Source organism: Schistocerca gregaria, chromosome X (genome assembly GCF_023897955.1).
Source record: "Schistocerca gregaria isolate iqSchGreg1 chromosome X, iqSchGreg1.2, whole genome shotgun sequence".
Lineage (NCBI taxonomy): Eukaryota > Metazoa > Arthropoda > Insecta > Orthoptera > Acrididae > Schistocerca > Schistocerca gregaria.
The window spans coordinates 331083295-331098572 of record NC_064931.1 but is presented as its reverse complement, the minus strand read 5'-3'; the positions used below and the strand labels follow the sequence as shown (position 1 = coordinate 331098572).

The window sequence follows — 15278 nt, the reverse complement described above, 5'->3', positions numbered from 1 at the left end:
AGTAAAAATCCAGATCAAACCGACTTAATGAATGCAAGTTTCCCTTGAGGTGGTGAGGCACTCATAGACTGAGCAGGACTGGAGGGGCTGCCTGAGTCCGGTGACTAGGCATCGAAATCTATGATCTCCTCCTCACCAGTTAGACATACCAGAAAGATATCTGATGGTACCTGGGACAGCTTTTGACCCAAATGGCATGACCCTTTCACTGCTCCCTTTCCCTTCAAGTATGAGGGAAAGGGGGCATTGAGAGGCACTGTGCTTTTGGGGTGTATTTTCTAGGTTCACTGGGAAAATGCTGCGGCCTCTTCTGTCGTACCTGCCTAGGTCACTATGTCTTTATTCACTTTGCTTTGGTATGGTATGTACACGTGCTGGTGGTGGATAATGATATGCTGAACATCATTTGTGTCGAAGCATTGACCTTAGGAACAGCTTTCTGCACCAAGAAAGCATAAAAAGTGGCAAAAGTGGGGTCTCATCATCTTATATTCCTTTTTGGCTTTTGCATAAGGGATCCACTTGCTCTCTTTTATTTCCTGAATTTTGCATTGCTCAGCAAAAACAGGGCAGTCTCTGCTGCAGGCTGGGTGGCTGCCAAAGCAGTTGGTGCATATTGCCAGAGATGGGTAATCAATTCCAGATTCATGGGCTGCCTTTTCACACTTCCCACAAGTTGTTTCACCTCCACAACTCAGCATTTTATGGCCAACCCACTGGTATTTGTAGCACTATATACATTTAGGTACGTATGGCCTAACCCAAAATCAGAGGAACCCTGCCATGTCGTGTTCTGGCGACGTTCAAGAACTGAAGGTGGCAGTCTATGTTTTTAAGCAATGTGTAGGATAACCAAATGAAGAGTACATGTGGTCATACCCAAAAAATAATGAAAATACACTCTTTGATTAAACCAAGCTGAATGAAGTCTATCAATTTCGACTTCTTTATATCTCAAGATAACTCTATGTACTGGTTCTACCTTGCACTAATGCTACTGCAGAAAGAGAGTTCTCAATCACAAATGATTTATGAATTGATGAAGAGAAGATGTTTAGTGTTGAAGCCATTAAGGAAATAGTTGTAACTAAGTTTTATTTTCAGGTTACTTCATGTGTTGATTTATATAATATTCTGTTTGAAAACATGAAGCTCCTGAATGACACACATTCTTCTGCAAAATTTAACAAAAAAAAAAAAGGTTTCCCAGAAATTATCTGCAGTTAAGCTTCCAGGCCAACTGAGACTGTACAATAAGTAACTAATGTCAACAATAATAATTTTCTACCCTAGTTAAAGACATCATTATATTATTGTGATATGTTGTGTTTGGATGTGAAACAACAAAACAATGAAAGTCCCACATTTTGATTTTGAAACTTTGGCCATCATTTGTTTGGATGAGTGAGTGTGAGTACCATACTTACTCGAATCTAAGCCGCACTTTTTTTCCTGTTTTTGTAATCCAAAAAACCACCTGCAGCTTAGAATCGAGTGCAAAGTAAGCGGAAGTTCTGAAAAATGTTGGTAGGTGCCGCCACAACGAACTTCTGCCGTCGAATATATGTAGCACTACACAGGCATGCTTTGCAGGCATAAAGATAAATACTGGCGTCAAAACCTCTTAGTCAGTAAATAAATTAAAATAAAAGGGTGGAAGACAAGCTTTTTTCCTCCGCCTCGAGTTTCGACCACTGCATTTTCATACATTATCCAACGACGTAAATACAAATTCCGTATTGTTCATCTTCGAATGTAGCAGCATTTCCATGTACTACGAAAATCCGACTGGCAAGACTGTTTGGGGTGTTTGTCAATATGGCCAACTCTGCGTTCTGATTTTTTTCCTACCTGTGAGAAGAGATGGTTGCTAATAAGAACTTTTATGAATTGTGAATCACATGCAGTACTCTCTTCACCATAAGAATAATACGAATATAAACATTTTGCCATGTTTTCGCTGCTATCTCATTTAAATCCTGTCTGCCTAATAAACTACGAAACTAGAGTGAAACAACAGCAAACGTAGAATAATCATATCATGTCATATCTATAATCGTATTATTCTTATGCCTAATAGTGATACAGTCAGAAATGAAGCACGGCAATTGACTAGATTTTTAAATCTAAGTTGACTCTAATCTCTGTGCAGAATGTGATGTACTAAAGAGGCGTCTGCAAAGATTTTCAAACAGAGAAAAATTTTCACTAAACTCTCATTCAGAACATCTTCAATCATGCACAGTCTATTATTTGGTTCTTGTTGATCATTATCAAAGAAAGCAGCAAGTAAGTAACAACAAATAGCAGTCTCTTGCCATTGTTTCGCTAATGAGACGATTCTTCTCTCTCTCTCTCTCTCTCTCTCTCTCTCTCTCTCTCTCTCTCTCTCTCTCTCTCTTTTTAAATTGTAAGCGGTGGTAGTGTGCACAAAAGCAAGCCATGCCGCGAGCGACGATGAGTCGTAAACACTCGTTATCGAAATGTGACAAACAATGCATGACACAGTACACTAATACATTTTCACCTTAGAGTGATGTAAACACTTATAACAAAGAGAATGGCACTTAACAGATCAAAGAAAAATAAGCAATCAATTCAAACTAGACGAAGCCCATGAAAAATGAAGGGTACCCATATAAATACGAACGGAGCGGCCGACACATAGCAATGGATTCCTGGTAAAGCTTAACTGCTAAGCTTATGACCCGAATCAAACTACTGTAGCTGTATCGTCATTCATTCGACATAAATTGTGTCTCATATTACAATGGACCAACTTAGTTTCGATTTGGAGGTGCTGCCTAGAACTGTTCTCTCCCCTTGAATTTCGAGTCTCAAATTTCAGGTGCGGCTTAGATTCGAGTGCAGCTTAGATTCGAGTAAATACAGTACTCCCCGACAGTACACCCATCAGATAAGGATTTGATAAGTTTGAGGGTTCCATCTCAGTTCCACAGGAACCTAGGGGAATAAAGGTCCACTCAGACAGCACACAGCTTCCTGCTTGAGACATGACTAAAGAATATCGTTGCTTCTAGAATCTAGATGGGACAGCAGTCCAAGTATTGCATTTTCACAAAACACTAGTTAATATAGAACTGTAGTGAGTACTAGTAGAGTTGGCTAATTCTTTGATTTGAGATTTGGATTAGGGTTGTTTTCTCCCTCAGGTTGAGAAATTGTTCCAAGAGTCAGATTTAATCAGAATGTATCTGAAGGCTTTCTTTAATCAATTCACAACATGTAGCTACATCCTGCATTAGATGCGTATGTCACTAGGTGGCTTATTATGAGTCACAGATGGTGCCAGAAGCAGACCTTATATGGGGTGGCATAACAACATTGCAGATAAAATGTTGTGTTTATGGGACATACAGAAGACCCTTTGAAATCAGAGAGAGAGAGAGAGAGAGAGAGAGAGAGAGAGAGAGAGAGAGAGAGAGAGAGAGAGAGAGGAGGAGGAGGAGGAGGAGGAGGAGGAGAAGCAAGCAAGCTACTTACCGGTTTCTTTTCATTCCCCATATTAATGGAGATTCCAGTCTGCAGCCGAGTCTTGGCCTAAAACAACAATATCACATCAAACACTCACAGTATTCAAGAAACATATAAAACTGTACAATAACTAATCATTAAAATTCACACTGAAATATCACAAAAACACTGAGGAAGTCATCAACAGCAACAACTATCAAACAAAGTAAGCAACAATTACTGAAATGTAATGGGACATGTGTCTATGCAAATTTTATATAATGAAAAAAGATGTGGAACTGAAAAATCATCCAGCTTTCTGATTCAATTTGTTTTCCAAAGTCGCATAAAAAATACATTTGGGTCACTGAGTTCTATAGTTTGTATTCAGTTAAGTGATTAAGTGGGTAAATGATAGACAACAAATCCAAAGGACTTGTATCCAATCCTTTGTCTAAGTATATTTTCATCATTTATCACTCCTTTTATCTCTGGGAAAATGATGATACATGTAAACAACATGTTGTACTGTGGTTTAGATTGCACATTAATCTGTAGATCCCCATATAACTGACTGAGTACGTCAGTTCAGTAGTCAGAAGAAGCCAAGGGCATATCACCTCCAAAAGGACACCACCTAATAAAACACTATGGTGTTCAAACCTACCTACAGATTGAGGACGGCTTTACTTTCTTACTATTGATAATATTTTCTGCATCTCTGCAATATTTGCTGACGTGTTATTTTTTTTCTCAAAGTATTCTTATAAAATATCACACGGATTAAACGAAAATGAGACAGATGAAAAGAAGTACGTAAACTGTTTATTATTCCAAAAGCTATTGCCATAATGTTAATAAATTTATCGCACTATGAGACAAAGCGGTCACTAACTTCATAGAAAAATGTTTGTGGTTGCCTACAGAACCATTATTGTACCCAGGCTTGCACCTAAACGGCCACTCAGGCATGCACTTATACATCCAAAACAAATCAACGGCCATCAATGTCTTTTTTCAGGGCTCCAAAAATATGGAAACGAAGAGCTTAAAGTTACCCTTAGGTAAATGATTGATAGTTGAGCCAATTTCTGAGCAGAAGTTATTGGTAACAGTAAATTCATTTCTAGTATAATTTCAAGTTCACAAATTTTATTAAGTAAGGACTGAACAGGATGATATATTTTTACAGCTGTGATATCAGTTTTGAGATTGGTTAAAGCCATATTCACAGTGACACGGATGGACCTTTAGTTGAAATTATGCTTCTGTTAGGGTTTACCATCTTCTGGATAACTAAGCTTGCCAGGTGGAGTTTGAACTGCTGAGTAATTGTGGCATGTTTTCTGTCAACTCTACAGGGATTGCCCAATTCAGACTAATCGCTACATTCACAGTAATCTTTTTGTTTCTTAAAATGTCATCTCTAACAATAAGCACAATAATAAATTCTCCAGCTGTTATCTCATTCCATAATCATTGCAGACAAAAAAAAAATCATTGATGAAAGGAGATACCTATGTGAACAAGAATGAAGGAAGTACTTTAATAATGAAACAATCAAAGAAACATCTGCATTTTCAAATTTAAATATTATAGTAAAACACTCACAGGTATTACACCAGCTTGCTGCTGCAATTGTTGAGCAATACTTTCAGCATAATCACTATGTGCAATGCCAGAGAGCTGTGCATTACTTTCATACATACGAAGCTCTGTAAGCAATGCCTGCTTCCTTGATAACAATTCCCTGACTGTCTCCTGTTCCACATTCACATCAGGTCTTGTTCCCATCATTTTTGCCTGTTTGTAGCCCCTCACTGAATAAGAAAAATACTTAATATTCATCATATAATAATAATTAATATATGATAAATTTTATCATATGCAATTTTGAAATATAATCCACCTGATGAATCTTATCTCTAACAGTACACAACCATTTACATTTTGCAAATTATCAGGAAGTGTTAGATCAAGATATTAACACCAGAATGAACTTTTCACCTTATAGCTGAGTGTGTGCTGCTTTTTTGAAACTTCCTGTTAGATTAAAGAGGTGTGTCAAATTGTAACTCAAACCTATAACCTCGCATTTTTTGGGCAATGCTCTTACCAAATGAGCTACTCAAGCATGACTGTCAACCTGCCCTCACGACTTTGTTTTCTCCCAGTACCTCTCACTTACATTGCAGATCAGTTTGTAGGAACACTGTCTGTGAAAAGCAAGGTACTGGGTTTGAGTCCCCATCTGGCACACAGTTTTAATCTGCCAGGAAGTTACAAGATATTCACAATTTGGAAGAAATCTGCACACAGATGCCACAGAAAAGGACAATCTGCATTGTTCAATTGGCAGAAAGAACAGGTAGCTTGTTGTCTAATTAATTATTTCAATAGAAACAAAGGTGAGTATACAACTTCAAAATTTCTGCATATCTATAGTTTTGTAGCACTCAAATTTAGAAATCAGATAATATAAATTGCATTTTTTTTACCTCTGACGAAACAAGCTAAGGTACAGGAACTATTACATCAGTGAGAGTCAACCTGGCCAATACCGCCCACTACTGGACGTTACAGTTTTCATAGAGGGCAGCAGGCAGTAAGGATTTTAAAAACACTTTCACTGGGTTTTCATAAAATTTTGACAAAGTATTTGCTAAATAATTATTATTACTTGCTTTAACTCAGTGTAACTCTGCTTTATAAATTTTACAAGGTAAATTTACTTCCCTACTTTATAAATCATAATTATGGTGGAACTAGTGGGCACTTAGATGATTTTACTATGTTCAGAGATGCAAAAGTGTGCGGCAGATAAAAAAGGTTGAATACACTCGTATTACATGAGTAACTAAAATTAGGCATACAAATTCAGAATTAAAATGGTTGACTGAAAGCTCTTACCTTCTCCCTCAACAGTGCAAACAAGGAGGTCATTCTTTCCAACAAGTCGATAATCGCCTTCTACAATCCCTGCTATAGAATGAGGCAATGTATCCTTGAAGATGACTTCACCTGTTCTGCTATTTCTGGCATCCACCTTCCCATTTGTCCAACCAGTTATCAGTTCTTCCATACCATCACCGTCCACATCAAAGCTATAGATGATAACAGCACGACTTTTTGACTGTGAAAAACATACTTTTTTATCAATATTCTAACAGCATTTCCATCAAAACAAATATTACTGAAATACAAATGCACAACTACAGTAATGAAAACATGATGTTTATAAAGGCATACTGCCTTGTAAAGGACAGATCAAGGTAGCGCAGTGGATAAGGCACTGGACTTGCATATGGAAAAATCAGATTTCAAATGCTTCTAACATGAAGCTACGTTAGATACTGAATCACACTGTAAAGTGATTAAGGCAGTAGAGTCACATTTGGAAAGAGTGGATTCTAAATCCCTCGTCATACCGGTTTTGAATATGTTGAAGGCATTCAATTTTCCTTCCTTCAACCTAGAAACGACTTTTTTTTTTGTATAATGGCTGTCTTTTAACTTGAAGTAACCTTATTTTATTTCTAAATTTATTGAGGAAATTAAAATCCATAGCCACTACATGAGACAAATCTCCAAGTGTTACATTCAACTGCTGAAAGGTCTTACTTATTTTGAAACTACAAACATTGTTGCAATAAATACTTCCAATTAAACTCCCTAACGGGCAGCAACTGAACACTATAATGAGTACAATACAAGGCTTTCTTATACTTTCTCAATAGCCATTCTCTGCCACAAAAGATGAGCAGTTAAAATATGTAAAAACATATCAGACTGAATAATGACACTGATTGTTTTTCTTGATACAGCGACAATCTACCAAAACCCAGGCACACTCGAAACAGAGTAATCCCAGTAATTTCCTAGCAGCAATTTCAAATTACTAAGGAAGTAGCAGTATACACTCCATGAGGTCTTTGAGAAGATATGTGACATTTTAAATGTCAATTAAAAATAAAATAAAATAAAAACAAATAATAGGTGCCTCACCCCTTCCCATACCCCACCAAGTGTGGACCTCACTGTTGTGGAGTATGATATGTGCAACAACATCAGAATGGTATTTGTCAAGGGGCCAAATAACATATGATTCCCAAAGAGGGGGTAACAGCCTTTTCAGTACTTACAGGAACAACAGTCTGGATGACTGATTTGGCCTTGTAGCAACAGCCAACAGGGTCATTTTATGTTGACACTGCACTAGTAAACTATAATCAATATTCTTCCCAAAGCTGTACCAGGTAAAATATTCTGGAGATAAAATACTTCACCACTTGGATCACGAGTGGTGACTAGTAGTAAGGAGGATGCTGTCATAAAAACATATCTAGCATTAAACTGATAGAATCCCTTAATCGTGTAGGTAGGTTAGAGAACTTGAAACAGAAATATATATATATGGAAGTTAGATACAGAGGGATTTAATGAAGCGTGGTGGTAGAGAGAACAAGATATTTGGTCAGAAAATACATGATTATTAACACTGAATCAAACAGACGTTATGCAGGAGTAGGTCTAATAATGGAGGTTAAGTACTGTGAACAGTGCAGTGAATAGATTTCAAAACCAAAATATACACAGGGTCACGACACACAACAGCAATATAACTGTAAGAAATTGTTCTTTTCCATATTCGTGATTCGAAAAATACAGGGTCATGTTATATTCAAAGATTAAACTATTGCTGCTGAGATCAATATTTTTGTGTTGTGTAACATTAATATAAGGGTCATCTTACATTTACAGATGAAGTTTTGGCCATTGAGGTCAGATGAATGTGGAATGTGTGTGTGTGTGTGTGTGTGTGTGTGTGTGTGTGTGTGTGTCCAGAGGATGTTAACTGCATACCTTGTCTTTTTATGAACACCTGTCGCATTTAAAATGCAGTTGCCTTAACCCATTTGTAGGCAGTATCAAAGTGACTTTAAAATTGGACAAATATTCAACAACTGTATACATTTCTGTGGGAGACAGTAAAAGTCTACATAGAGGCCAGTGTCACACGTGTTTCATGCAGCAATGTTGTCAAAGCTTGCTGTGAGGTATGATGGAACAAAAAGGGGTGTGCCAGCTGCTGGTTCTACACAGCCAATGAGAGAGCAATAAGCAGATGACATGTTTGGAAGCAAAAGACAAAGGAATACTGTCACATTCTCACATAAATATGGATGTGAAATCCATTACGTATTCAAAAACAGCTGTGTTCTCAGGTCCTGCTGTAACCACAACCTTGGAAATTGCAACAGCCACATAAATGTGACAACCATTTTATTGTTGCTCATATATAGAAATACATTGCCTCTTTTCTCACCTTTCATTGGCTAGTGAAACTATCATCCCAAGTACAGTGGTGGTGATGATCATGATAATATAAATCAATGTAAACTACTCTTTTTTGTATATTTTAGTTCTCAATATATTATCAAAATGTAGACAATCAATAAATAGCGTTAAGTTTAGAACAGGTATAATGATTACTTTTTGTATCAATGAAACAGTTAGTAATTTTGATTAATCAAAATATGTTAGAAATAAAATTTTCCTCACAGAGTCTTCTTATACTCTGGTAAATACAGTATGCTTGCCTAGTGGATCTGCAGATAGTGAAGAAACTGAACCAAATCAGATAAATATATTATTCACTAAATTATGGAAAATGAAAAATTAACTATCATGGATGACTGGAGTTCAAGAGTAGAAAATCAAATAGGAATTACAGGCCTATATCACTAACGTCGATTTGCAGTAGGGTTTTGGAACATATATTGTATTCGAACATTATGAAGTACCTCGAAGAAAATGATTTATTGACACACAGTTAGCATAGTTTCAAAAAATATCGTTCTTGTTCTTTATACTCATCGACTCATACTTTATACTCATCAGTAATAAGTGCTATCGACAGGGGATGTCAAATTGATTCCATATTTTTAGATTTCCAGAAGGCTTTTGACACCGTTCCTCACAAGCGTCTTCTAACCAAACTGCGTGCCTACGGAGTATTGCCTCAGTTGTACGAGTGGATTCGTGATTTCCTGTCAGAAAAGTCACAGTTTGTAGTAATAGACAGAAAGTCATCGAGTAAAACAGAAGTAATATCCAGCGTTCCCCAAGGAAGTGTTATAGGCCCTCTATTGTTCCTGATCTACATTAACAACATAGGAGACAATCTGAACAGCCGTCTTAAATTGTTTGCAGATAATGCTGTCATTTACCATCTTGTAAAGTCATCAGATGAGGAAAACGACTTGCAAAAGGATTTAGATAAGTGGCAATTGACCCTGAATAAGGAAAAGTGTGAAGTTATTCACATGAGTACTAAAAGAAATCAGCTAAATTTTGATTACGCGATAAGTCACACAAATCTGAAGGCTCTAAACTCAACTAAATGCTTAGGAATTACAATTACAAATAACCTAAATTGGAACGATCACATAGATAATATTGTGGGTAGAGCAAACCAAAAACTGCGATTGACTGGCAGAACACTTAGAAGGTGCAACAGTTCTACTAAAGAGACTTCTTACACCACACTTGTCCGCCCTATTCTGGAGTATTGATGTGTGGTGTGGGATCTGCATCAGGTGGGACTGATGGATGACATTGAAAAAGTACAAAGGAGGGCAGCTCATTTTGAATTATCGTGAAATAAGGGAGATAGTGTCATAGACATGATATGTGAATTGGAGTGGCAATCATTAAAACAAAGGCATTTTTCGTTGCAACGGGATCTTCTCATGAAATTTCAATCACCAGTTTTCACCTCCAATTGCGAAAACATTCTGTTGGCACCCACCTACATAGGGAGAAATTATCATCACGATAAAATAAGAGAAATCAGGGCTGACACAGAAAAATTTAAGTGCTCGTTTTTCGCACGTGCCGTTCGAGAGTGGAACAGTAGAGAGAGAGCTTCAAGGTAGTCCACTGAACCCTCTGCCAGGCACTTTATTGTGAATAGGAGAGTAATCACGTAGATGTAGGAAAAATAGTAGGACATGGACTGACAGAATGAAATGAAATGGGAAGGTGTACAGTAGAAGGCTGCAGAATACAATTTATTCACTGCTAATACATGCTTTAGGAATCATGGAAGTAGTTATTGTACATGGTAGAGACAGTTAAACATACAATACATAATCATAAGACAGATATAAAAGCATGATTCTGAACTGCAAAAAATTTCCAGGAGCACATGGGGACTCTGGCCATAAATTATTAGTTATGTAATGCAGATGAAAGTTGAATAAATTGCAGGATGGTTGGATATTAAGGATGTAGCACCTAGATACATTGAATCAACCAGAAAGTTTCGAGAATTTCAAAGAGAGCCTATGGTAATGACTGTCTGAAGTATACAAAAGAAATGTAACAGAAGATAAGTGATAGCAAAGAGAGCAAAATAGTGAATATAGAAGAGGAACAGCCTGGGGAAAAAATCAAGGTCCAATAGTAACACTCTGATAATTCATATGATAGTAAATGTAATTGATGGAAGGAAAAAATAGGAAAATTATGCAAGCAAAACGAAATGAATACAGAGGTACAAAGACTGAAGTGACAAAAAAACGGCACAGCTGGAATGGCCAGAAGAAACGGAGCTGTAGCATAAATGAATGAGGAAAACATAGGTGCCATGTAATGGAACATCAAAAATAAACCTTTGGAGAAAAGAGAAGCAGCTGCATTAATATCAGGATCTAAGGTGACAAGCCTGCACTAAATTGTGAAGGGAAGAGTGAAAGGTGTAAAGAATCATGGGAGAAACAACTAAAACTGCTCCACCTGGTATTCTGGACAGCTGAAACACCCTCGGACTTCAAGAGGAATTATATAATTTAAATACCAAGAAAGGCAGGTGCTAAAAGGTTAGAGTATTATCAAATCACCAGTTTAGTAAGTCATAGTTACAAAATAGTAACATGAATGATCTTCAGGATAATAAAAACTTACTATGGAAGATAAATTTGCGATCTAGAGAAATGGAAGAATATGTCAGATGATACTGACCATACAAATGAAAAATCTATATGTACAGCATTTGTAGATTTGTAACAGATTCTGATGATGTTGACTAAAGGTGTGGTTGGCATGTTTAATATTGGATTTGGCATGACTAACTTAAGATGAGACTGGGTGCCCTTCCTATTGTCATCCCATGACATCCCTCCCACCGTCCTTCCCCATGAAGGGAATGTGTGTACCCCATCTGTGTAATGTTATCCTTGGGAAAGAGTGTGGACATTTTGTAATGTTTAGCAAATTGCCAGGCTTGGGTACCTGCCCAGTATTCACCTCATCATATGTGGTAAACTATTTACAAACCACATCCAGGCCAGCCAGCACACCATCCCTCTTCAATTAATCTGCCCGGTTGATTCTCTAAATCCCTAAAGTGGCATGCTAACCTGCACATCTACCCAGGCAGGTTGCTAGAATATAGTTTTTTGACTTTATGAAGCCAGCAAATGTAAAACACAGGAAGCCAAATGTTATCTGTAACTTGTAAAGAAACCAGCAGCAGTTATCAGAGAAGGGGGACATGAAAGGACAGTGTAGCTGAAGTTGAGGGGGGCAAAGAGAGGGCTTAGCCTATCACCTGTGTTATTCAATCTGTACATAGATCAAGCGATAAAGCCAGATAAGGGGAAACTGGAAAATAAATTCAATTTCAGGCACAAAGAAATTTAACAAAATTAATGTTAATCAATGATTTGGTAGATCTGTGATCGATGGCAAAGCAGCTTGGAAGATCAGTTGAATGGAATGCATACTGTCTTGTAAAGAGATTATAAAATGAACTTCGACACAAGTACAACAAGGGTAAATGAGTGTATTCTAATTAAATCAGGTGATGTTGAGTGAATTAAGATTAGGAAATGAGAGACTAAAACTAGGCTAGTTTTGATATTCAGGCAGCAAAATAACTGATGACAGAAATAAAGAGGACATTAAATTTAGACTTGCAATAGCAAGGAAAATATCAATATGTAATACAAATTTAAATGTCAAGAGGTATTTTTGGAGGTATCTACTTGGAGTATAGCCTTAGGTGAAAGCAAAATGCCGTTGGTAAACAGTGAAGATAAGATGAGAATAGACGTTTTTGATATGTTGTGCTACAGAAAAATGCTGAAGATTAGATTAACTGACTTCAATTAACTCATTTCCATAATCTTTGTTTTGCTTTTGTATGTCTCTTTCATTACACATTTTTCACGCTCATAAAGGCAGCCAATTAGGCTAACAGTTTTTAACATTTTATTATTTTATCACTACTAGATATTTAGTAACCAATGATTTCCACACACATGGTTGAAATTTTCTTACTTACCACATCTACTTTTTGAATAGTTACCCAAAAATGACTGACTCTTTCAGTCATTAGTAGTGAGGATCCCAATATTGGCACATATGTAATTAAAAGCTTTAGTTCAGCCTCATACCTAGTATTTCTGTGATCCTAGTTCTCAGTGTTCATTATCAGTCATGACCTAACAAAAGTGTGTGCATTCATAGCCCCCTCCACTCCCAATCAATGCATGGGGACCAGGTGCACCCCCCCCCTTCCTTCCTTCCCTCCCCCCCCCCCCCCCCCCCCACACACACACAAAGTCACTGTTATAATTAGTCATCTGCAAATGGCCTGCATGTAAGTACTAGAAATTAAAAACAGATTGAGTATCAGTCTGATGTTGAGGGTCGCATACATCAGAAATCAAGGTGCTACTGTTGCAGCAGTGCTATACAAGCTTCCTTCCTCCCCACTGAAGTCTGACGAGCCTGAGAACAGTGGTGCTGCAGTCGCGCTTTCCTCATTGACTCATTCTCTCATACTGAAGTATGCAGGAGTGTATGGCTAGCTGTCACTGAGTATGACCAATTGTTGGAATCAGATGGCTTTTAATAAAGCTGTTTTTTGAGAGATTGTGAAGGGTGTAAGACGAAAATTATGAGAAGCAGTCTACACAATTTCAAGCACACTCCATTGCAGGCAGAGTCACACATGGGAAAAGCTGGATGCTATAGTCTACACTTCATATGAAAAACATACATTCGTTTGAAGCAAACAAATATTGTTGTATTCTCGTATATTCCACCTCCACCAGACAACAGATACATGCTCCATCACACAAAAATTGGGCACAGAGCAAGGTCATTGTCATGTTCGTGTGACCAAAAAGAGTGCTATTTGTTTATTGTCTCATCATAGTGGCTTAGTTTATGGGTTAATAATGAGTTGTATAGTTTATCATTCATTCATTCCTGTAACATTATCAAAACGGCTGTAAATTTATTTTAATAATTAACAACTATTTTGAGCCTATACTTCATCCTCATGTCCCGTGCTCGTCATATATCTCACACAATGACAACACTGGTGAAATTACATAAATTCGGGCTGATACAGATGGGCGTCAACAGTCTTCTCTTGTCCCATCCACAGATAGATTAGGAAGAGTGAAAATGATTTTGGTACACTATGCACCCTTAATCCCACAATGAATTGTCAACTGCAAAGACATTGATGTTCATTGAAGATGCTGTAGGAACTAGTTCAGCAGGGAATTCAGCTGTTCCGTTTCCTACTGATAAAGTGTTTCTCATAGAGCCTCATGCTTCCCCTGCTGTGCCATGTGTTGCTCTAGCAGCATCAGTTATGGATGGTAGTGATTTTCCTGTTGCTAAAGAAGTTCTAAAATTACCAGATCCATAACAAGTTACAGCCACCAGGGTGAAAGTAGACACCAACTCATTGTCAAGTTTTGTCTCTAATAGGTAAGCATTTACAGAACACTAGTACTGTATTGTGAACACAGTAGTACAATATTAGAACTTACTGAGGTAAACATATAGTATGACACAGCAGCAGCAGCAGCAAATACACAATCCTGTTAAATAAAATCCGTAGCCAATGTCCATGTTTAGCAAAGGTTATCATGGGAGAAACAAAGTGTAATCACATCAACAGTAACAGTTATAGTACCAAGAACAAACTGAAGTGATGCATTGCCATGTTGCTCCTTATGTCCTACCCATGAGTAAGACTACAAGGCTTGCAGCTGTGGCACATACATGGTGGTGGTGTCCTTCAGTTATGGCACTCCATTGGCTCTAATGTATTATCAAGATTAATATTTTCAGCTATTATAAGTAGTAGACGAGGCAGGTGGAGATTCCAGAGTAGGAGAAGGAGAGAAAGGGATAAGGGAAAACTACAATGGCAACACCAGTATGGAGTGGAGTAGTAGTTCTGTGAGTGTGAGGCTGGTGTTTGAGTAGGTGGCTGGATTGGGTGGCAACAGAAGAGAGTTGGTGGAGGCAGGTAGAGGACAGGGACCAGTGGAGATTGAGGCAAGCGGGTTGCAGGAACAAAGAATGTGTTGCAGGACCTCATCCTTTCGGAAGAGTTCACTGTATGAAAATAGCCTAACAAACTTGCTCCATTTTGTTCAGGAAGAGTTGTCCCAAGCCTTGTACAACAGTCCTTGCACACCTGATGGCCAGACACAAAGCAGCACACCTGTTGTTACTCAATATTACACTAACTTGATCAACTGAATCACATTCTCAGCAGGAATTTCAACTGCCTCAAACAGTTTCCTGGCATGGGGTATATCCTACTCGCAACTTCCCTCCATCTCATAATCCAAATCTACCACTGGCATTCTACCTCAACAATGATAGAAGCATTTATGAAAGCAGCTACATCATCTATAAATTTTGTTGCAGTCACTGCTCAGCATTGTTCAAGAATGTGACCAAAAGTATACCACCGCCTTGGATGT

General features: G+C 37.7%; 1 protein-coding gene across 5 annotated transcripts in view; it reads right to left on the bottom strand.

Annotated features, from left to right (window-relative positions):
• LOC126299091 (Bardet-Biedl syndrome 2 protein homolog) overlaps positions 1-15278 on the bottom strand; it is a 159376-nt gene that overhangs the window by 52844 nt on the left and 91254 nt on the right. For all 5 annotated transcript variants that reach the window (XM_049990763.1, XM_049990766.1, XM_049990764.1 and 2 more), the window contains 3 exons: positions 6385-6607; positions 5086-5294; positions 3505-3561 (listed from right to left, as the gene is read on the bottom strand). In XM_049990763.1, the coding sequence (XP_049846720.1) occupies positions 3505-3561; positions 5086-5294; positions 6385-6607 (489 nt within the window). The remainder of the gene's footprint in view (positions 1-3504; positions 3562-5085; positions 5295-6384; positions 6608-15278) is intronic.